Source organism: Pteropus vampyrus, unplaced genomic scaffold (assembly GCF_000151845.1).
Source record: "Pteropus vampyrus isolate Shadow unplaced genomic scaffold, Pvam_2.0 Scaffold18, whole genome shotgun sequence".
NCBI classification, from domain to species: domain Eukaryota; kingdom Metazoa; phylum Chordata; class Mammalia; order Chiroptera; family Pteropodidae; genus Pteropus; species Pteropus vampyrus.
In genome coordinates this window covers 11,442,661-11,467,736 of record NW_011888799.1, presented here as the reverse complement: position 1 = coordinate 11,467,736, position 25,076 = coordinate 11,442,661, and the positions used below count along the sequence as shown (strand labels likewise).

The 25,076-nt window shown below is 35.4% G+C and overlaps 2 protein-coding genes across 4 annotated transcripts in view; one reads left to right on the top strand and one right to left on the bottom strand.

The window, feature by feature from the left end:
* The window catches only part of RHAG (Rh associated glycoprotein), a 31,760-nt gene extending 17,553 nt beyond the window's left edge, over nt 1-14,207 (top strand). The window contains exons 2-10 of one of the 2 annotated variants that reach the window (XM_011354803.2): nt 911-1,094; nt 1,710-1,860; nt 3,455-3,602; nt 3,856-4,022; nt 5,980-6,117; nt 6,704-6,825; nt 12,054-12,127; nt 12,351-12,424; nt 13,142-14,207. In XM_011354803.2, the coding sequence (XP_011353105.1) occupies nt 911-1,094; nt 1,710-1,860; nt 3,455-3,602; nt 3,856-4,022; nt 5,980-6,117; nt 6,704-6,825; nt 12,054-12,127; nt 12,351-12,424; nt 13,142-13,216 (1,133 nt within the window). In that variant the 3' untranslated portion in view covers nt 13,217-14,207. Of the gene's footprint in view, nt 1-910; nt 1,095-1,709; nt 1,861-3,454; nt 3,603-3,855; nt 4,023-5,979; nt 6,118-6,703; nt 6,826-12,053; nt 12,128-12,350 lie in introns of both variants that reach the window. The other variant, XM_023527684.1, reaches the window with a different exon arrangement.
* The window catches only part of CUNH6orf141 (chromosome unknown C6orf141 homolog), a 58,098-nt gene that overhangs the window by 1,466 nt on the left and 31,556 nt on the right, over nt 1-25,076 (bottom strand). The window contains exon 2 of one of the 2 annotated variants that reach the window (XR_002779115.1): nt 14,295-15,742. The exons of the other annotated variant lie outside the window; for it this stretch is intronic. The gene's annotated coding sequence lies outside the window, so the exon portion shown is untranslated. Of the gene's footprint in view, nt 1-14,294; nt 15,743-25,076 lie in introns of those variants that run through there. 2 annotated transcript variants of the gene reach the window in all.

The window sequence follows — 25,076 nt, the reverse complement described above, 5'->3', positions numbered from 1 at the left end:
GGAAGGCTATGTAGTTTTAATGATATAGATCTACATGCACACCAGATAAAATATAGATCTAAATTGACACCAAGATACTGTTATAGATGGTATTTATAGTATGATATTTTTTGTAAAAATAAATGTACATGTGTATTTGCACAGAAATAAATCTGGAAAGATAAAAAAAAAAGGGATACAGCATTTCTTACCTTGGTTTAGAAAGTGCTAACAAAGACATTATCTCATTTGACTTAAATAAAGATCTGGTAAGATTTCCAGGGCTGGTACTATTATACACATTTGATAAATGGAGACTGTAGATCATTCATTTAGTCACTATTGCCTCTTTTATTATATGCAGGCTTTTATGCCAAATTCTGGGGATCAATGGATGAATATGTCCTAATCTCATCAATCAGAAAACTATCTAGTGCAGGAGATGGACAACTCATTGACTATTATAGTGTGATGCATACTAAATAAATGCTAATAAATGTGACAAATGCTGAAGCTGAGGTATATACAGAAAGTTGTGTGTGAAAGACAAGAGGAAATATTAATTTTCCCTGGGAGTATGGGATAAGTTTGCAAGAGCAGGTAATACGTGCACTGTGTTTTGCAAAGTTTTCCTTGGGTGGAAAATAATAGAAAACTCTTCAAGGAGAGGATAAAAGGCACACTATGAAAAGCACACTGATGTTAGTGCCCAGTGTTCCAAGAAGAGGCTCAAATACTGAAAACTTGCCCAAGGTCTCATGGCTAGTAAGTAGCCAAGCTGGCACTAAAACCCAGGCTTTGGCTGCCCAGTTAATGCACTCCCTTTGCAGTGTCGTATGCAAAGGATGTAGCATTAAATAAATGGGATCTACTATGATGTAACACTTTCTTAGTACTCCCCTAACAATTTTTTCTCTTTGCTCTTTTGCAGTATTCCAAGATGTGCATGTTATGATATTTGTTGGGTTTGGCTTCCTCATGACCTTCATGAAGAAATATGGTTTCAGTAGTGTGGGTATCAACCTGTTCATTGGTGCTCTGGGTCTCCAGTGGGGCACTCTTATATGGGGAATCCTGCACTACCATGGACAGAAAATTCCTATTGGAATCATAAGGTGAGCATCCCTTAGTTTTCATTCATTGTACTTTCAGAGCAGTTGTTTCTCTGTTTAGTCTCTTGTCAGTCAGCCTCAGAACTAGCTGCCAAATTGTCTCCCTTAGGCAATAGCAGATTGTCGTGCTCCAAGAATGCAAGTCAAAGCCTTGCTCTACTGAGCTGGATAATGGATGCATGTCTATGTCCTCTCTGGTCTGACTTTAAGGGTATAAGAAATTCCCTTGCATAAAATTATTATTTTTTCCATCTCAGCTACAGGAAGCAAAAATCTACCATTAGGTATTTTTCTAAGATTACTTTTGAAATGTAAACACTTTAGAAAAGAATTCATTTATCAGATCGACAAAAATAAAGTAAAACCAAAAATGAGATAAAGACCAGGTAGGTTAAGATAAAGTAAATGTTAGAGAACTAAAGAATGTATAATGAATGGAAGAGAGGAAGGGTTAGAAAGTGGGAGAGGGCAAAAGTCGTCTTGGAAAAAGTGCCTGATGGGGACTGATGGGGGGAAGAGCCTTACACTCTGGATAAGGTGATGCTAGAGTTCATTACAACTCACAGTTTTATTTTGGGTGTGCATTATTCTTTAATGTATTCTTTCTTTTCCCCTCAGCATGATAAATGCAGACTTCAGCACAGCTACAGTCCTGATTTCTTTTGGAGCTGTCCTGGGAAAAATAAGTCCAATCCAAATGCTGATCATGACAATCATAGAAATTACTGTCTTTGTTGGCAATGAATATCTGGTTGTTGAGAAGTTTATGGTAAGAGTTAGAGCATTTATACTTACCTAGCTTTGGACATCAATTGTGGTCGTAATAATGGATGCCCACTCTATGCAGGGACAAACCTTGGCGACAGTGATACCATGGCAAGTAGTAATAATAGCCCTCATTATTTGAATGCCTACTGTAAATCAGGAGCTTTATAAGCATTGTCTCATTTCATCATTGTAACACTGTAAGGTAGGTATTATTGTTGTTACTATTTATACACACAAAAAATTGATGATCACAGATACTAAATGACTTGCTTGAATCTGGATTCAACCTTAGATTTTTCTAACTCCCAAACTCTTTTTTATTGCATTATATTATCTATCAATGATCAATTTCTATTTCTATTTCAATTACTAGGTGAATAGCCTTTTCTAAGGCTTTTGTTAATGCCTAGGTCAAATTTCTTCTCCAATCTCATTCAGTTCCTCAAGGATTATGAATAGAACATATCTGGGTACTTTTCAATATTTTGTGTATGCTTCTATTGAATATTTAATCCAACAGCCGTTATTTTTGACAACTTTCTAGGTGTCATATGTTGGTAATTCAGTGACAAATGAAGTAGTTAAGATTCCTATTATTATAGGGTATACAGTCTAGTGAGGGAGACAAACATCAAACAAATAATCATAAATTCACCCACCCACCCATAGGCACACAAGCATGCACATACACACACACACACATACACACATACATAAATGTTATTATAAACTATAATACATACTATGAAAAATAAGTAGAGGGGCCTATGAGAGAATGTAACTGGAAAACCTAATTTAGATTTGGTGAACAAGGAAGGGCTCTCTGAGGAAATAACAGATAAGCTGGACCTGAAAGGTACATAGAAGTTTATTAAGTATGAAATCTTAAATAAATTAATAAAGTCATATTATTTTCCTATCAATGCCTCAGGTTTGGCACTCTGCCGTTTCCCTCAAAAGACAGGACATGTAGAAAACTGGGTCAAAGCCATACAATGTACTAAAGAAGGACTTAAAATATATTTCTTCAAATAAATCTTGGACCTCAGACCTGTTTTCATATCACCATAAACATAGTGAAAAAATATGAGAAAGACCTGGGCTTTTTGAGGCTTCAAGTTTTTGCATTGCAATTAAGTGACTTTTATCTGCGATGTCAAGTAAATACAAAAATCATCTTTGTTTTACATTATGTGCAATGCATAATATTTCACTGAAAATCTCCCTAACCTGGATACATAACCTAAAATGTATTGAATGCCCACTAAGGACCTAGCACTTTACAACATGGTCTCACTTATGCTGGCTGGGAAATATTTTTCCATTTTACAGAACCTGAAATTCAAAGAAGTATAGTAATTTGTTTAAAGTCACATCACAAGAAAGTATCTGACCTAGGATTAAAAGTCAGTTCTATGTGGCTCCAAAGCCTGTATTTCTTCTGCTCTACTATCTTGTTTTATCCCCCTTTCTCTGACATATTTTGTCTTTCTCTTGATCTATTGCTTAACCAATAAAACATTCCTTTCATTAACTTTACTCCTGCAGTGAGACTTATTTTCACTTCTATTTATGTGAATGTTTTGCCCCATCAGGCCTCTGATATAGGAGCATCAATGACGATCCATGCCTTTGGGGCCTACTTTGGCTTGGCTGTAGCAGGCATCTTATATCGACCAGGCCTGAGAAGGGGACATGACAATGAGGAGTCTGAGTACCACTCAGATTTGTTTGCAATGATTGGTGAGTAGGGGTAAACTTGCCAGATTCTTGTCTATTTGGTCAGGCACAATGGAAAGTTAACTCCAACACAGATGCGAAGATGTTCAGAAGGGAACATCCTCTGAATCCAACTTTTGTTTATGCTGACTTTTCCCCTAACTCTTGAATAACCAAGCCCAAGAGTAGAAACATTGTCAGTGTCCAAGGCAAACTACCTCCCCCGGACTGTCATCCATATGCAGAACTAATATTCCTCTTTTGTGGTTTACTCCAGGAACTCTTTTCCTATGGATATTTTGGCCCAGTTTTAATTCAGCCGTTGCCGATGCTGGAGACAAACAGTACAGGGCCATTGTAAACACATACTTCTCTCTCGCTGCCTGCGTGCTCACAGCCTATGCATTCTCCAGTCTCGTTGAGCACCGAGGCAAGCTCAGCATGGTAAGTATCATATTAACCTCTGTGAGGAGGGGAAATTTTTCCCTATTTCCCTTCTTAGTTCTTCTGGCTGGCCTAAGAATTAAATTGACATGAGACAGATCAACAAGAGAAAAATAATTAAATTTAATTATGTATGTATATATGGGTATCCATAAGAATATGGGATCCAAGGAAAAATCAGACAATTGAGGCTTGTGTGCCATCTTGAGCTAAAAAGAAAGGGGAGTGATGGTTTGGACATCGAATGAGAGGAAAACAATTCATGTGGAGATGGAGAAGCTTATGTTTGGTAAATAAATGTTTGTTGGACCACATTTAACAGTGGCACACAGAAAGAACTTTGATCAAAAGGGCCTTGCTGGGTTCCTTCCTGTCCGTCACACCTAGTTCATATTAAAATATAATTATCTATGGTCATAGCTCCTTTCCTGGAGTAAGTCCTCTGTCTAAATTCTTTTAGGTATAGAGGAAAAGTCAAAGGTTCTTCCTGAGTTTTTTGTTTCTTAAAATTAACCAACACAAAATAATCAATATCCCCAAAATGGTATATTTGGGAGTGGAAAACTGCTCTCCTTCACTCCCATGGAAGCTTCACTAATTGACACTAATGGTTTCTCAGATGAGTAGGTCATTTCTCCATCACTGCTAAGCTGTCAAAAACCACAACACTGCAGACCTTGAAGAATATTTTGAAGATAACATTATTCATTCATTTCTTCATCAAATTCATACTCTGGCAAATTAAAAAATGTTATCAAGGAATTTATAGTAGGGAATATAGTCTAAAAATCAAAGATTTGAGGCATATTTCTTTAATGATAGAGCTAACCGTCCCCACATCCTTAGAACATGTTCCTGAGAAACAGGACTTGCCAAAAGTAGAAAAAGAGAGTGGAAGATGCAAGTGGATTCTATTTTCCTAATTGCAAATATTCCTCTCAAAGAAATAACAGCTAAATGAAAGGTGAGATCCCGAATAAAATTCTGAAAAAGAAAAAGGACATTAGTGAGAATACTAGTAAAATTCAATTCAGGTCTTTAATATTATTATATCAGTGCTAATTTCCCGGTTCTATGATTATGTAAGATATTTACACTGGGGGAAACTAGATGAGGGATATATGGAAACTCTCTGCAGTATTTTCTCAACTTTCACATAGGCTAAAATTATTTCAAAATATAAGATTTTTTTAAAGCCCCCAAGTTGCTCTTTTGTGTTTCTTGCCTCTGAGGTAGAGAAATGGCAGTGAAGGACTAATCCTATGAACAGCCTCTCTTTTTTTCTAACCTGGTGGAAGAAAAGGATATTGTCATTTTTTTCAAGCATAGCTAAAGGACATGTTATTTCAATTTTCTACTAATGGTTTCATAAGAGAAAGTTGAAAAAAATTAACATGTACAGCTCAGTGGTTCTCGTGTAAAAGTACTGAGAACCTTTTCTTTCAGGCAGAATAGATGAAATATTATTTTTCTGTGGAATTCTTGTAAAGAGAAATTAGTGACTCTTTCCTCTATCCTCAAATGTTCTCAGTACAGTGACATTTGTGAAAGCTCTTGTCTTTCCTGTGTAATGTGTATACTTAGATATCTCCACATTCTCTCTTTCAGTATTGGAATATCAATATTGCATCAGCAGACAAAATGCTGCTAGAATAATTGCTCTATACACTCCCGCCCTTCTACTACAACTTCTTTTGGTTTCCCCGCATCCCTCCCCACACTGGTCTCACTAACCTGATCACTCATACACTACCAAGAAATCCTGGCAAGAAAGATATCAAATCTCAACTGCTTAGAAGAAAGGCCTTCTATAATTACAAAGAATCCTGTTTTTCAAAATAATAGTCCTTGCAACTGAAGAATGTGTCATGGGGTCCATCGAACCCTAGATTCCTTCCATCCTTCTGAACTTTGCCTCATTCGGTTCACTTCATTCATGTTTCTGTATTTCACACAGGTTCATATTCAGAATGCAACCCTTGCTGGAGGGGTTTCTGTGGGCACTTGTGCGGACATGGACATTAGCCTGTGCGTTTCTATGATCATTGGGAGCACTGCAGGAATGGTCTCTGTGCTTGGATTTAAGTTTCTGACTGTAAGTATGACAGATGCTCTAAGTCAAACTTTGTATCTGCACCATCATCTCACATCCCACCAGCATAGAAAAGCTATGAAAACCCTTTTTATAAGCACTTCTCCTTGTCTGGGGGCATCATTTGCCTTCTTGTCAAAGATATGACTTGCATTTGTGTCCAGTGATTTCTGCTTTTTCCTGACTTCTTTTGAGTAGCAGGAAAGAATTCAATATCAGTTGTTTATAACTTAGTATGAATTGAATGTTAAATACTTGTGCTACTTTCCTCAAGGCAGTTCCATTAAAGTTTTTGTTGTTGGTGTTTGTTTTGTATAATTAAGGACCTTATGCCCTTTTAAGGGCATTTAAGATAAGGCCAGTAGGTAAGAAGGCATAAGACTTGAGATCACTCACCTTCAAATCTAACTACTAAAGACTGAAATGAGGAGTTTCGCCATCCATGTATTCAGTTTCTTCGATTGAAGTGGGTTTTAGATACAGATGGAGAAGTGGACTGTAAGTAGAATTTTTCCTGCATGATCTTTTACTTTAGTTATAGAGTTCTGTATATCTAACAAAATAATAACCCTTTGTTTTACAATTTTAGCCACTTTTTGCTACTAAACTGAGGATCCAAGATACATGCGGGGTTCATAACCTGCATGGTTTGCCTGGTGTGATAGGAGGCCTTGCGGGCATTGCGGCAGTAGCCATGGGAGTGTCTGACAAGTGAGTGAAAGAACAGGGTTTTCTCGGCCCCTCCCCCGCCACGTCTGATGATGTTTTCTCTCACTCTGTGAAATCCGGTGATGAAGGAGCTGCTTCTTTAGCAGTCCAGACCACAGTTCCTAAGTATTGTCCTTATCGTAGCCAAAAATACGCATAACTGAGGGAATAAAATGGATTGGAAGATGTGTCTTTACTAACGTTAATATTTGCGGAGGATTTTTGTAAATTAACAGTGTTAATTTAATTACTCTACCATAGGCAACTGTCTCCTAACAGATAAGGCCATTTGATAATCAGAGTCAGATTACAATCGTCTTACTCTTTTACTTGACCCCACAAAATGGGACATATGAACATATGTGATGAACTGAGCAGTCCTTTCAGTCCAATCCATACAAAGGAGAATGAGTTAGCATAAGGCAGAAAGCCGTGGGATCTGGAGAATCAGGAAAATTGGCAGATGGCTCCGACTTTACTACTAACTAGTTATGCAACCTTTGACAAATCACTCAACTTCTCTGGTTCTGCTTCCTCTTCTGCAAAAGCAGAGTTGTACTATTTATTCTCTAAAATCCCTAGCAGACCTAGACTCTTCCCAAAGTGGGCATAGTGTTTATTTAAATGGCCAGAGGAAGAACAGCTCTCATCAAATCCTGGAGAATAAAAGTAATGTCATAAACCATCAGGTTTGTCACTTTTAAGCAAGGCGGTTGAAACAATTTTTTATGAGTACCATCTGTACAAAACAGCTACAAAGATCATAGAGTACAAATCAATCAGAAAGTAAATCAGAAGGAAGAAAATATCAGTTTTTAAAGCCAATTGCAAGCATGAAGAGAAGGTGAATGTGTATTTGAAAATGTCCCAAGATGACCACTGGCTAGAGTGGTATAATTTGAAAAGAAAAATCTTCTCTAAGATTTTAGCAGATTAAAATTTAACCCTGTTGAGACCAGTAACGATAAATATTTGAAAAACTTACTTAATCATATTTTCTACTGAATAGAAGGATTAATCCTATGAACAGCCTCTCTTTTTTTCTAACCTGGTGGAAGAAAAGGATATTGTCATTTTTTTCAAGCATACTAAAGGACATGTTATTTCAATTTTCTACTAATGGTTTCATAAGAGAAAGTTGAAAAAAATTAACATGTACAGCTCAGTGGTTCTCGTGTAAAAGTACTGAGAACCTTTTCTTTCAGGCAGAATAGATGAAATATTATTTTTCTGTGGAATTCTTGTAAAGAGAAATTAGTGACTCTTTCCTCTATCCTCAAATGTTCTCAGTACAGTGACATTTGTGAAAGCTCTTGTCTTTCCTGTGTAATGTGTATACTTAGATATCTCCACATTCTCTCTTTCAGTATTGGAATATCAATATTGCATCAGCAGACAAAATGCTGCTAGAATAATTGCTCTATACACTCCCGCCCTTCTACTACAACTTCTTTTGGTTTCCCCGCATCCCTCCCCACACTGGTCTCACTAACCTGATCACTCATACACTACCAAGAAATCCTGGCAAGAAAGATATCAAATCTCAACTGCTTAGAAGAAAGGCCTTCTATAATTACAAAGAATCCTGTTTTTCAAAATAATAGTCCTTGCAACTGAAGAATGTGTCATGGGGTCCATCGAACCCTAGATTCCTTCCATCCTTCTGAACTTTGCCTCATTCGGTTCACTTCATTCATGTTTCTGTATTTCACACAGGTTCATATTCAGAATGCAACCCTTGCTGGAGGGGTTTCTGTGGGCACTTGTGCGGACATGGACATTAGCCTGTGCGTTTCTATGATCATTGGGAGCACTGCAGGAATGGTCTCTGTGCTTGGATTTAAGTTTCTGACTGTAAGTATGACAGATGCTCTAAGTCAAACTTTGTATCTGCACCATCATCTCACATCCCACCAGCATAGAAAAGCTATGAAAACCCTTTTTATAAGCACTTCTCCTTGTCTGGGGGCATCATTTGCCTTCTTGTCAAAGATATGACTTGCATTTGTGTCCAGTGATTTCTGCTTTTTCCTGACTTCTTTTGAGTAGCAGGAAAGAATTCAATATCAGTTGTTTATAACTTAGTATGAATTGAATGTTAAATACTTGTGCTACTTTCCTCAAGGCAGTTCCATTAAAGTTTTTGTTGTTGGTGTTTGTTTTGTATAATTAAGGACCTTATGCCCTTTTAAGGGCATTTAAGATAAGGCCAGTAGGTAAGAAGGCATAAGACTTGAGATCACTCACCTTCAAATCTAACTACTAAAGACTGAAATGAGGAGTTTCGCCATCCATGTATTCAGTTTCTTCGATTGAAGTGGGTTTTAGATACAGATGGAGAAGTGGACTGTAAGTAGAATTTTTCCTGCATGATCTTTTACTTTAGTTATAGAGTTCTGTATATCTAACAAAATAATAACCCTTTGTTTTACAATTTTAGCCACTTTTTGCTACTAAACTGAGGATCCAAGATACATGCGGGGTTCATAACTTGCATGGTTTGCCTGGTGTGATAGGAGGCCTTGCGGGCATTGCGGCAGTAGCCATGGGAGTGTCTGACAAGTGAGTGAAAGAACAGGGTTTTCTCGGCCCCTCCCCCGCCACGTCTGATGATGTTTTCTCTCACTCTGTGAAATCCGGTGATGAAGGAGCTGCTTCTTTAGCAGTCCAGACCACAGTTCCTAAGTATTGTCCTTATCATAGCCAAAAATACGCATAACTGAGGGAATAAAATGGATTGGAAGATGTGTCTTTACTAACGTTAATATTTGCGGAGGATTTTTGTAAATTAACAGTGTTAATTTAATTACTCTACCATAGGCAACTGTCTCCTAGCAGATAAGGCCATTTGATAATCAGAGTCAGATTACAATCGTCTTACTCTTTTACTTGACCCCACAAAATGGGACATATGAACATATGTGATGAACTGAGCAGTCCTTTCAGTCCAATCCATACAAAGGAGAATGAGTTAGCATAAGGCAGAAAGCCGTTGGATCTGGAGAATCAGGAAAATTGGCAGATGGCTCCGACTTTACTACTAACTAGTTATGCAACCTTTGACAAATCTCTCAACTTCTCTGGTTCTGCTTCCTCTTCTGTAAAAGCAGAGTTGTACTATTTATTCTCTAAAATCCCTAGCAGACCTAGACTCTTCCCAAAGTGGGCATAGTGTTTATTTAAATGGCCAGAGGAAGAACAGCTCTCATCAAATCCTGGAGAATAAAAGTAATGTCATAAACCATCAGGTTTGTCACTTTTAAGCAAGGCGGTTGAAACAATTTTTTATGAGTACCATCTGTACAAAACAGCTACAAAGATCATAGAGTACAAATCAATCAGAAAGTAAATCAGAAGGAAGAAAATATCAGTTTTTAAAGCCAATTGCAAGCATGAAGAGAAGGTGAATGTGTATTTGAAAATGTCCCAAGATGACCACTGGCTAGAGTGGTATAATTTGAAAAGAAAAATCTTCTCTAAGATTTTAGCAGATTAAAATTTAACCCTGTTGAGACCAGTAACGATAAATATTTGAAAAACTTACTTAATCATATTTTCTACTGAATAGAAAGTTTGCTTCTTCCTTTAGGTGTATAGCTGACTCATTTTTCTATATGTTTCTTTTTTACCCCTTTTGCAAATTTGGAAGACAATCCTAGAAATATTCACATTTTCTTTCAGTTTTTTCCAGGATCTAACAGAATTTTAAGACCCAATACCAAAATGTTTTTAATGCAAATCAGGCATGATAAAATAAAAAAAAATAAGTATATATTAAATATGCAACCTCACTAGTAATCAAAGAAATGCAAATGAAAATGAGTTACTAATTTCTTAGTTATCAAATTGATAAATATTAAATAAATAATAATACCAAATGGTGACTAAAGAAATGAGGAGATGAATTGACAATTTTCAATTTGGAAAAGCCCTTAAGTGGCTTATTAATTTTTACTAAAAATCTCATTTCTAGATACACATCATTTTAGGAAAATTATTGAACAAGTTCACAGTGTTCGTAAGAGGATGTATTCTCACAGCTTTATATTTTACAAAATATAAAGTGTTGGAAGCAACCTAAATATCCAACCTATAAAACTATAATTACAGTATATTTACACAGTGTAATACTCTGTAGCAATTAAAATTTTGATCCAGATCTACATTTACTAACATAAAAGGACATTAAGATTCAATGGAAACGTTAGTATTATAACGTGATTGAATTTTTATAAAAATATATGTTTTATATTTTACATTTTTATAGTGATAAGATTTGAGGGAAATTAAACTTTTTCTCTTTTTTTTCTTAATTTATGGTTTCTAATATTTTTTATATTCATCATGTGTTACTTCTATAATTTTTTTATATAGTTGAAAAATTTAATCTCTTCAAGTAAAGAGAAAAAAAATCTATTTTGTACATTCTTTTCTTTAAATGATGAGGATGAAACACTAACACGCTCTCATTTTCCAATTGTTTGCTTTTCTGCAGTCACTCATTCAATCTTTGAACAACTGTTTACTAATTGCCTGCTAAGGGTGAGGCCCTATGCTAAGGAGATTCCTACATGCCTAGTGTGTTTGTCACTCATGTAACACCCTTATGCATTTCAATAGCTTATTATTACATTCTTCCATTCCTAAGATTATAAGGTATTTTTTACTCATTTCATTTTAAGGTAACTACTTCTAAGATGACATATAAAGATATACTTTAATATCTTCAATGAGTTATCTCTACAATATATGTTAAAATGAGCTTTTCTGACCTTACTGATTTTTAAATTTCATTACAATTATTTCTTTGGGGATTGGGTGAGGAGAGGTTGAAGCTCATGTTTGTTTTGTGCATTATTTGGTCCTCAGTGCCTAGAAGAGAAGCTGGTGAGAAGCAAGTACTCAATAAGTATTTGTTGAATGAATCAGGTCACAGATCAAAACCTGGTACATTTTTAGAAAATACTAAACCTTGTCTAAGGACGATCTTTTTATCATTTTGAAGAAAAGGGTGGTTCTAGTTTAAGTGCTTATAAGATTTTTTTTTACATCATTCAAGAGTTTCAAAGAAAATAAATATATGAAATAAAAGGAAAAGTGTAATAAACGTTTGGTTATTTGTGTGTAATACTGCATTCTGGCCGGAAGGTGGCAGGCATCCACACCTTCGAGTGAGATTTGTTTGCTGGCTTCCTGCAAAAAAACAAGATTCTTTTATTTTGGCTTCCTAGGTCTACCTGGGCCATGCAAGCAGCAGCACTAGGTTCTTCTATTGGAACTGCAGTTGTTGGAGGGATATTCACAGGTCAGTATAAAAGTAAACACTTCCTTGTACCTCATGCTCTCAGCATAATTTAATAATCATATTGATTGATAAATTTAAAAATGTTCTGAACTTCTGACAGTAATCATGTAAGCTCTAGGAGATGATTTTATAACAGTAATTACTTTAGACTATTTAACTACTATGCAAGTAGGTTTTCCTATTTAGCATCATGACATGACTTATTTTCTCCCCACCTTCACAGGTTTAATTCTAAAGTTACCCATCTGGGGACAGCCACTTGACCAGAACTGCTATGATGATTCCGTTTATTGGGAGGTACTGTACAGTGTTCTAAATATGGATATAAATGACGACTCCACTAGTGAAAGTTTTGCTCACCTCAAGCCTAGATGTGTGTGTAGCACCTGTGTGATGAAATTGAGTGAGCTCAATTTATAGAGAGAAATTAAGACAATGTGTCTAGACAGGTCAAATCACAAGTTACACTATTTTCTAAAGCAGACATTAGATGAAGAAAAGACTAATGCAAGTACCCTTTCACTCCTCTGAGAGTTATAAAAAATGTACTCTTAAAAATAATAAGGATCCTGGGCAGTGGAGTGAAATTTTATACCATATGGAAAAGTAGGAAAAAACTGGTAAAACATGGAAGGTTGAAGAATCTCAGTGAGTACACAGGAGTTTCTGTGAATAACAAAACATCAGCTTCTTTTCACCCTCCAGTTTCTACCTCTTTTCTTCATTGACATTTTTTCTCCCAAATTATTCCCTTGCAAAGGTTAAGAGTGATAGATGCTTTGGTATGTTCAACAAGATTTTCAAGGAGAACAGGCTTGGGAAAAAGAGAATATAGTCAGTGTGGGTGGGGTAAATATTTTTGTTCTTTTATTTTTCCCCAACTCAAACAATTTTTATTCCCATCTCTTTCTAAGCTTAGATATTAATTACAGAAAATATCTTTTTTTCGATACTAATCTCTGACAGGCCCAGTGAAAGAAACTATAAAATGCCCTAACCTTGTTTTCTTTCAAGGTACCTTGGTGGAAAGAAGGTGACAATTGTTTTCATGAACATGGCAGCCAAAACCAGCTGGAACTTGAAGTCTAAATACCATTCCTCTGCCTCACCTTCCTTTCCCACTATCTAGAGTCAAATCTAAATAAACGAAAAGCATCCAAGAAGAATATGGGCCAGAATGGAAGACCCTGAGCCCCAAATGTCCAGTGTAAAATACCCTAATATAATCTGGTGCTGTCTCTTGATATTCACTGATTGTTTAGTTGAAGAAATATGACTCATAAAACAGATGGTCAAATGGATCCTATTCAGCACTCCCAGACTACTCTTGCCAGTGTGAATACTTCCTGTATATTCATGTATTTCCCACCCCCCCATGGAGGCAGATTTACAAAGAAGTGAATACTTTCTAATCATATCAGTTTCTTAAATGTAGGTATTATGTCTTCAGTCCCAAAGATTATGAAACTGAAGTCAGTGAAAGAATAATGTATGTAAAAAGCTATATAAGAAATATGAAAAATAAATGTATATAAAGTAGTAATATGAGTGTGTTTGGTAGTGTTTTCTTGATTTAAAAAAATGGTCAAATTAGTAATGTTATGTCTTTGCTCAAATATTATTATGCTTAATTTCTTTTGTATGTGTACTGTTTGCAACAGAGTTCAAACTCTGCCTGACCAAAGTCTATTTTATATAAAATTTCAGTGGATTAATGTTATTATAAAATTAAGTCTTTGGTGGTTAGAATTCATTTTAGTAACAGGCACATATGCACATGAACACACACACACCCCTCATACTTAGTCCATATCAATCCAAATAGATTGTTACTTACTATATATTTACTATAAAACATCAAGTTAATGTTTCATGCTATAGTAAAAGTATTAAACAACTGAGTTTTAGAAAAGGTAAATGACATTGTCATATAAAACTATTTCTACAGAAATCAAATACTTTTTTTCTCTCGGGAAGCTTTTTGGATTTTTCTTTTATTTTCTGGAGTCCTGGAATCTTGCCAAGATGTGCCAAAGTATTAATTAGGAAATCACCCTTGCCATCGTTGACAGAATTCCAGTTCTTGAATGCTAGAACTTAAAAATTACAACAGTAAATTATTTAATATTTTATTCCTCAGGATAAATAGTATAATTTATTTACAGATCTTAAATATTTTACTAAATAGATGACTCCTTTCAGTTTCTCTTTCATATGGGCTTTTTGAAATATGCTCACTTGTAAAGCCCACTGTACCCTCCCTTGATGAGCATCATAAAGAATCATCTTCACTCAGGATGTCCTGAGACACCTCATTCTGTGCTCATCATAGGCAAAATTTAGAGGGTCTTGAGTACACTCAGATATTTTTTAAAAGCCGGTAATTTTGATGTGCTAAAGAACTGGGTTGTGATGATCATCAACCTCTGATTTGTGAACACTCTCTCCTGCCCTCCTGTAATACAGTTTTTATAAATAGTAAAGGCTTACTTTTTAAAAAAATTCTGAGTTAGTGGTCTTTATTCACAATAATATATGTCTTTTTAAAAATCTTTCTTGCTTGAAATTTACTGAAGCATTTTAATCTGAAGATTTGCATCTGCTTCTGCTCAGATAAACTTCCCTCTACTGTTTAATAACTTCTTCTTCTTTATCTCCTCATTTTTCTTCTTTGAGCACCCCTGTTATTCACATAGAAAGTTGACTGGATCTGTTTTCCGAATCTATTCTTTCCCCTCTTTATTTCATTTGTTTTCACAGAGGTTTTGTTTCTCCTATTTATCGATTTGTTTGTTTGTTTGTTGCAAATTATAGTCCATATTTATAGGTCCAGCAAAGTTGAGATTCAAGCATAACACACACGTGTGTGTTATGCTTGAATCTCTTTAATTGTTTTTATGATTTTGTATATTGAGAATTAGGGTGTTCCTTTTGTTCAAATTCAAGGTCGAAATCTAGCCCAGCTTTGTCAACACTTAAATAACATTATTTAGACCCTGTCTGCCCCCCACCTCAAAAAAAAGTTTAAGATGTCAAATAATAATATTTATGTTAACTAGCTAATTTTTAAGATCTACTTAGATCAATTTCAGGAAATTTTTGTTATTCTTTGTTCTTATCCAAATCTGAAAGATTGGCCTATAATTATTAACTACAATTTCAGTTTTATGAAAGCTGAGATATTTTTATGCTTCCCCAGCCATCTTTTCTATTGTCTTTAACTGTTCATTATACAAGGTAAGAGAACTCTGCTGACCTAGGGGTAGACTTTGCCAATAGCTCTATTTTGTTAGAAACCATTTATTTTGTGTTCTCTTGATTCTCTTCACTTTGGATGCTGGGACGTCTTAGGTAGGCGGTGTCTATTTATTGGTGATGGCAGTGGAAGAACGTTAGGTTCCAGCTGCTGAGATATCTTGGGTGGCAACAATCTTGAGAATGAAGGCAATTTCTGATAAAATGGGTCAGAGATTTGTCCAATGCTAAGATATAATTCCTGTAGATTGATGCTTGAAGAAGCCTCTCTGTTCAGTCTTTTCAGTGGCAAAGATTGGTATTCTTCTAGAATCAGGGCCAGGAGGGTCTCACTGCATCTGCTCAATCCTCCCAAAGTTCCTGGGGGAAAAGAGAAACCTGCTGTCATCTGAGAAACCCTCAATCAGGAAAATACATCACCATTTCCCGAGAATTCACAAATCTCTGCAAACCAGTATTACCCAGATCCCTTGGGTCTCTATCAAGTGCCTCTCTATCAAGTTGCCCCTTGGGTCTCTATCAAGTGCCTCCAAACTCTCCTCCAAGACAGAGGATGGAAGTTCTCTATCAGCTCTGTTTTTCCTCTCATAAGCAAAAAGCCTCACATCCCCCAGGCCCAGCCACTGCTTAGCTCAGGACAGGTCCCATAGTTTGATTAGAGTTGTAGGATGAGGTTGGGAAGGATACATTCAAGCTCCCATCACCCCCATTTAAACAAGGCATAAAGATGTCATTCCACGTACTTTACAACTTGATAATGTTTAAATTTCTTAAGAGCTAATACTTCTCATTTTTTTCTTTATAACCCTCACATCTTGAACAGAGTATGTGCTTAAGGGATGTTTGTTCAGTGGATGAGTGGATATAAATTGAATGAACAAAGCAAATTAGCTTCGAAGAAGGAAAAGCATTTTTTTGATTTATTCAATTACTTGTCTATTCAGTAATTTATTATGTACATGCTAAGTACTGACTCTGTAAATAGAGTCTTATAAAATAAAATTCTTGACCTCAAATATATGTATATATGTTTACAGCTCAGCCAAAAGTATAATTAGTGGATCAATGATAGACTAAAGTATGAAATGTACTAGAATGTATCATACGCAGAATGTTGTAGATAAGAGGAGAGGAAAATCTAAATATAATTCAGCCACTGAAGGAAAACTTGCCAGAAAATAAGAAATATGTAAGAAAAGCATAGGCAGAGACTGAGTTAAGTCTCAACTCTACCGAAAATAAAGCCAACACTCTTTTCCCTGGAGACCACATTGCTCATGAAATGAAAGATCGGAAGTCTGTTCAATTAATACTTTCCTCTTTTTGAAGACAAAAGTTGCTTGTGTGTGTGTGTGCGTGTGTGCGTGTGTGCGTGTGTGTGTGTGTGTGTGTGTGTGTGTGTGTGTGTGTGTGTTTATGTGAATGTGGGTTGGTGGGATAGGTCATTTGAGAAGAGTAGCAAGGGGGGGAAAGTTGGTTAACAAAACCATGAACTGTCAGATCTCTTCGCTCTGTACTTTATTTCCTAAAATCACTGATCTCTATCCATGTCCCCCCCTAGACCTAGGTGCTGTCTTTTTTAGGGGTACAAAATCCAGTCTTTTCCAACTATCGACCTTAGCTTTTATCCTGGCTTTATTTTGAAATCTCATTGAAAATCTCTCAGTAGAGTCGTTATCCCAGATTTAGCCAACCTAAATAAAAGCAGCTATGGTCGTCTCCAAGCAATGCATCCTGGCCTTGTTAACCAGACACAGACACTTCCTAGAATTAATTTGACAATAAGTATAGATCCTGAAGGTCCCCTTTGAATAAAGTCCTCTTTTCTTTTGGTGCCCATTAGTGTGCCAGGTCTTGAATTTAATTCCCACTTCGTTTTTTACTGTTGAAGTGTCTTTAGAAAAAATACTTTATCTCTTTGAGTTTCTTTAGTCATCTATAAAAAGAGATAATACCTACTCTGAAGAGTTATTTTGAGGATAAAGGGCAACATTTTAGACATTTGGGGTTACTTAAAAAAAGTTAGAATTAAATTCTCTTAATATTCCTTTAAAATTTTAAGGTATTTACATTAACTAGAGACTTTTCCATAAATTATCCAGTTTAATCCTTACAATGGACCTTTGAGTTAGACATTATCACTGAAGAAGCTGAGATTCTGATTAAAGAATTTATATTAATTCAAAGAGTTCTTAAATGACAGAAGTGCGATTCAAACTTAGATCTGACCTCAAATTTTGTTTTTTAACAACCAACCCCAAATACTTTTTCTATAAATTAAGCCATAGAAGCAAAGAAAAATAAATCTCTATTGGTAGAATTTCAGATATTAGTGAAAAGATTAATAGAGAGATATTAGCATTATGTAACCAGCAGCCTGCTTTAGGCTTGATGGACTTTCTTCAGACCTAGCGAAAAAAGATGAGCATTCTGTCACTATTGACTGAGTGATGAGTATTGTGGGAATATTTTGACCCTTAAAGTATAGAATTCATGTGTGATGTATTTCCCCTAAGATCCAAAGCTCATTTATATCAATAAAAAATATCAAAATATCAAAATATCAGCCCTTCACATTTTTGTCCATTTACTGATTTCCATATGTGAATCAGATAAAATGACGAATGAAGTAAAAGTTATTTTCCTGGTCACAGAGGAATATCTGTAATTAACTTGAAAATAATCCATTTGAAAAATACCTTTTTTTATACAAGGTATGGTTTCAATGAATAGACAAATAACAAATAAAAAAACAGACAAATAATAAACAAGAAACAAATAAATCTGAAAGAGTACATTACCTGTTCTTAGGGTCAAGTTTTCATATTTCTGGTTTAAAGCAATGTACTAGGAAAAGGGCTGTATTTTGCTTAATATGTGAGAGCTCATTAGCACAATGTCCAGCACACATGCAATAAGTGCTAAAGCCGAGTCTCGGTTCCCCTTTTGTTTCTACCTTTCAGTAATTAAAGCTCTAATCTACTCCAGAAAGTTTCTTTGGATATACAGGTCAACTGGTTTAAAAAAAAAAAAAAAAATTCTAAACTAGCTAGTTGATATTTTTTTCATCAACAAATGTGTTTTTTTTTTCCCCTGTGTATTTTATTCTGTTATACTCCTGAAATTAAACCTATTACATCAAGGCCAAATGTCCTTAGAAAATATTTAGTTTGCCTAATACCTCTTTAAAATAACTAGAACTTCTGTGAGGTTGTGTGTGTGTGTGTGTGTGTGTGTGTGTGTGTGTGTGTTTAAAACAATTTTATTTAAAAACAATCTCAAGCTTTTAGAAAAAGAAATATACTACAAAGAACTTTTTCCTGAACTATTTTAAGTTTCAGACCTCATTATTCCTGAATACTGTGGTGTATATTTCCTATGAAAAAAATATTTTCTCAATCAGAATACAACCATCAAAATCAGGAAATTAACATTGTTAAATTATGACCATTGTCTGTTCGGGCTTCAATTAAAAAATATCATAGACTGGTTGGCTTAAACAACAGAAATTTATTTCTCACAATTCTGGAAAGTTCAAGTTCAAGGGGCTGATTTGTTTCCAGGTGAGTGCTTTCTTCCTGGCTTACAGATGGTTGCCATCTCTCTGTGTCCTTACATGGCCTTTCCTTGGTGTGTGTGCATAGAGAGAGAGCATGCTCTTCCTCTTTTTATAAGGACACCAGTCCTATGAGATTAGGCCCTACCCTATAACCTCATTTAACCTTAATTACCTCCTACACATTCTGTCTCCAAATATGGTCACATTGGAAATTAGGGCTTCATCATATGAATTGAGGTGTGGTGGAAGGGTGGTAACAACAATTCAGTCCATAACAACTATCAAATCATGACCCCATTGAAATTTCACCAAATGTTCCCATGATGTTCTTGATAGCAAAAAGATTCAGTTCGGAATCACATTTTATATTTACTTGTCATTTTTCTCTAGTCCTTCAGTCAGTCTGTAATAGTTTCTCAGCCTTTCTTTGACTTTCAAGAACTTGAAACTTTTGAACATTATAGGCCAGTTATTTTGTAGAATGTCTCCAATTTTGGTTTGCTCTATGTTTCCTAACGATTAGATTCAGATTATACAACTTAAACAGCAATGTGGCAAAAGTGAACCTATGTGCTTTTCATTGCATCCTACAGAATGGAACTTATGTTCAAACTTATTTCATGATTGATGATTGCTCACTTTGATCATTGATGAAAATTGTGCCTGTTTCTTGTTCTTACTTTTGTAATTATCATTGTTTGAGAAAGTGATGTGAAATGTCCCATCCCTCCCCAATCGTTTAATTTTTTCATTTACTAATTTATCAGTAGAGACTCATAATTTCTTATTTTAATTGTTTATAATATGTTACAATCATTATTCATTGTAATGATAAAATTTTCAGAGATTTGGCCAGTGAGAAACTACTCAGGCTGGTTTCTATGCCCTTCTGATGTGTGCTTATCTTATACTTTACCTGTTCCAGCTCTGGAATCAGCCATTTCTCTAAGTCCTGGTTCTTTTTGGTGGTATTTAGGTTCTGAGATCTGAAAGCTAAATATGCTCATTGCTATTGCAATTTTGCCTCTCCAAAGCCCTCTCAATGGTTGGAAATAGGAAATATAAATCTGAGTGAATGTCTGCATTTGTATCTATAATTATTTCAATATATATTTCTGTAAAAATGAATTCTATTTTGACACTTGTTTGAGAATATGAATTTGTGCCAATTCAACTGACATATTTAGGAACAATTTAAGCATAGCAAAAATTTTGTGTTTGCTGAAGCATGATTTCATTTTCAGGAAACAATATGAACACATAAAATTGCATTCAGTTGAACCAAGCCTTGTACACAAAACACACACACATGCACACATACACACTTCCAGCATCTACCATTTACTTCAGTTCATCAAGTGCTATGAGTCACACCCATCTCACGTGGTATTACAACTTTCTGTCTGATTACAAATAACTCTTCTTCCACCGGTTAACAATAACACAGAAGCTGTAATTCTTCTGACACCTACTTCCATAAGCAAAATTCTAGTCCTTTTCAAGGTCAAGGGCCATATTTACTATAGCATTTATGTATTTCTTATCCATTTAACATGTGTACTCTGTGCTTTCATTTTTATTATGTTCTAATCTTTTTTTAAATGTATCACTAATGAAGTACTTGCTCCAACCTAATTTTTCCATAAACTCTGTGGTTTTTATTGCGTGATTTTTGCATGACATGACAGCTTTTAGGAAATGTATGTCATATTATAGCAGAACTGACTCTGCAAAACTACAAGTTCACACAAACATCTCCAATTCTAATGCAACACTCCGGAATTCATTCTTATTTTCTTATTTTCTATATTTGGAGCTTCCTTCTCCAAAAGTGATAAACTTGACTCCTATATCCTTAATATGTGTGCTTGATTGATCAAATTCCTATATGTAGTCAATCTCTCAATACCACCACTGCTTCATGCTCCATGCAGATGGCCTCCTCACACCCACACTTCATTAGCAGGGTCCCTCTGTATGGATGCCACTTCACCCTGCACTAGGCTATGACAACCCATACTAGACCATTTTTCTAAGTGGTCACTCTTCTCACTCTGCTTGGCTCAGTCTCCCCTGCAAAGCAGCCCTCTAACATAGTCACTTTCCTTACACTGTTCAGGCTCCAACAACATGTCCGGATCTGAACCATCGTATCACCCTCACCTTGTTCTGCCACACCTATGGATGTAGAACTCAGCTGTTTATTAAAAGAGAAAAAGAAAAGAGACCAAAAAAAAAAAAAAAAGAGAAAGAGTTGCAATTTTTTTGTCACAAAAATAAAGAGCAGTGACCTCTCACTCTGGGATAACTCTGTCTTCGGGGTTTGCATTATGGAATTAGCTCTATTCTATTTTGGAAAAGCCTGTTAATCTTATAGAAGAAGACAGGGATTACATCTATATTGAGCCAGGACAAATTACCAGCCATCTTCCCAAATTTCTAGTGTAATATACCCAAAATGGAGCATGAAGTGATGGAAAAATATCACTTCACAAGTTGCTGCTTCAATATGCGATGGATGTTTAGTGTGCTATGCATTAAGGAAAATTCATTTTATTCTTGATTTCAAACATAAAGTGACTTTTTAGTCCAAAATGAGTTTTACATGTCCGTGATGATGACAGATGGAGCACACTACTCTTACAGAGAAAAATGCTGTCAAGGAGGGGATCAGGGATCAGATTACATAAGCAGGGAGCTCCATTACTCTGGAGCTCCAACAAAACAGCCAGCACTTAATTCATAGTAGAGAAAGATAAACCACATATAAACCAATTGATGAAAACCTCTCCACTTATTCTTTGAATAAATGCATAGGCAAAGTTAAAAATCTCAGGGCAAAGTACCTTAAAGCAAAATATAAGTATATGTAAGATGAGACAAGTAGGAGTCATAGAAGTATCTCTAGGATCTGATCTAAGAAGAATCTAGTTTAATTAAAAACTGTTCTCTTAGAAGCACTTTTTAATAATTATCAACAGTTCTTATTGAGCTGGAAATGAGAATTTATAACAGATCTCATGATTTATTCAAGTTTATTAATCATAAATATGCCCCTAAATTGTAACTATTTTATATTACAGTTTATAGATTCAGTAATCTGAACAAGTCCTTTTAATATCTTCAAAAGATCCTGAGTAAAAGATCCCTTTAAAATATCATTATATCACGCATAATGATCAGCTAAATATTCATGTCTCTAAAGTGAGCAAAAGCAGGCCTTCTCATAATTTTCTTAACCAAGATACAGTAAAGTTCACTTTACTGACATCCACTTTACTCAACTCACGGCATTATGTAAATTGTCTAGTCTATTATTGTAATCATAATATTCAAATGATTACATGTTACCAGTTTACTTAATAATTGTTTGAATGATGCAATTTTAGCAGCTTGCCAATATAGCGCCTTTCTAAAATGCCCAATTCAATTCAATACTCACTTATGTTTTATAGGTGTAGTTAATATGAGTGATAATTTCTATGTTGAACTTATTAGAAAGTGCAAACTTTGAGATGCCCCCAGGTGTAAGAATTTGTTAGAAGACTCACAGAATTTAGAAAAGCCATTATGCTCATGGTTTCGATTTATTACAGTAAAAGGAAATAGAGAAAAGGCACATAAGAAAGGGTTTAGGAAAGTTCCAGACACTATCTTCCAGTTGTCCTATTACAATGGAGCCAAATGAACAAGGCTTATTACTAGCAGTGATGCGTGGCAGCATGCATGAAGTACTGCCAACCAGGAAAATCATGTGATTGCCAGAGTTTTCATTCTGGCTTAGTCATATAGACATCGGTGACCCCCTACATGGTTGACATTTTTATCCACCCTTCCAGATATTGAGCTATTACCACATTGCCCAAACCACATCATAAATCACATTGTTAGCATAGACCATCTAGGTGTTCCAAGGTCTCCAGGTAAACAAATGCACTTTTATCAAGCAGGACATTCCTAGGAGTTAGAAGCTTCCTCTCAGGAGCTGAGAGCAACGGCCAGACTTTAAACAATTATATGTTATCAATTTACTTAATAATTATTTGAACGATGTCACTTGCCTATGTGGAGCTATTCTAAAACATCCAATTCAGTGCTCACTTATGTTAATAAAGACTAGAAAGTAAACAATATAAAAATCTAGAAAGACTTTTCATTCAGAATGCTTGTCAAGTTTCTTTACGTTAAAGAACCTGAAGCCAACCATTTTAGACAATGTACTTCTTGTGTAGTTATTGCCAGGAAGAAGATTAAAAGTTTTAATCTGCAAACTCAAAAGAAAGCCTTATAATAAAAGGTTGGTGAATAAATGCATATCTGGGAATCGTTATTCTCTAATGTCTTTTTCTCTAGTTCTAAATAAATTTTTAATAACATGCCAATTATTAGATAATAGGGATTTGAAAAGGTCGAATTTACATAAACCCTGTGCTCCTGAAAAGGAAAAGTCAAAGAAGCTAACCCTTCTGTCTATGACTAAGATACGATTCACAAAAACCCTTTACTTAATTATGATGAGGTCAGGTACAGACCCTTCAAATTCTCATTGAGGCGGGGCAAAGCTTGCCACCCCACAATATGCCTTATTGAGATATTGATTATTTTAAGCTGGTTATTTTTAAGAAATGAAAGACTCAAAAGGAGGCTTTTACCTCACCCTTACCTGTCTAAAAGAATTCAGATAGCAAAATCTGCCCCAGGAAGGGATATCACCTTAGCATAGCATGAACTCAGTGTGGCCCGTGTCTCACTTTTTGAGGGTGGCCCAGCAGGAATTTGTTTACCAAAAGTTTGCTCCTTCTCACCTACCTGTGAATTGCCTACCTTGCCTTCGAACTCCAAACCATTATCCCACTTTCTCCTTAGTTCAAAATGACATATAAGTTTCAACTGCCCGGTTTGAACTCAGGTCCCATATTCTTATAGAACTTTTGTATGTACTTATATAATACTTTTTTTTCTCTCGTTTGTCTATCTCATGTCAATTTGATTATTAGACCAGCCAGAAGAATTAAAAGAAAAGAGAGGGGATATTTTCCCCTCTCCACACCATTATTTGTCTCATCAATTATTACCTTAACTACTTGTCCCACTGGTCAATTGAAACAAAATGCTTATTAGCCAAATGAGTTAAGCTTCTCTCCTTTCTCCAGGGCCCTAAACTTTGGTTTACCCCCAGCATCAGCCAGCATACAACCACTTCTGAGAAAAGGCTGGCCTCAGGAAAAAATATTCTCTGACCTACTATTCCATCACACCACCCTTTCATCCCACTTCCACACATCCTATTCTTTCTGGTTTTGCTTACTCCTTTCTATACTCTCAAGATACTTGCATACCTTATTATAATCAACATTCTCACCATCACAACAGTCTCTTTCCCTCTCCTGCAGTAATCTTTTTGAATTAAGTCTCTGCTTATTAAAACCAGATTTGTCTTTTATTTGACAGATTCTAGATTTGGGGTTATATTTGTATATGTAAAATTAGATTCAAATTTACACTAAGGAAGAACATAGCAAGAAAAATAACATGAAGTTTATTAAATTAATTAAACAAGGAGGCCATTAGATCAAGGTGGTTCCCATGCCATGGAGGCCTATGGAAGTGAACCAAAATCTAAGCCTGTAAATACCTCAAGGTTGCAAAATCACAATGCTAAGGACAATGAATAACAGATAGACAAAGAGGCTTTTTCTGTAATCAGAATTGCATAATATTATTATGGCATAGTTTTAAATGCTGAGAAGGATGTTTAAACAAGTATGAGAGGAATGACATGTTGTGATTAAAGTATGGATTCTGGAGCGAGGCTACCTAGGTTTAGATTTCAACTCTTTCTCTTTCTTGTTATATAAGCTTAGACAGTTTATTTTTATCTCAATTTTATCATCAAAGATGGTGATAGAAATATTCTCATAGGCTTATTGTTTATTCTACATATACACTTAAGTGCTTATAATAGGGCAGGTGCATAATAAACTCACAGTAATAATAACAATAAACAAATATACTTCATCCTATTAAAATTATGTTCTTTAAAAGATGACCCTCCATGCTCCAGCAACTTGCAAGCATGGTAGCAAATGCAGTATTTCTCCAGAATTAATACTCCATCCCAACCTGCTACATCAC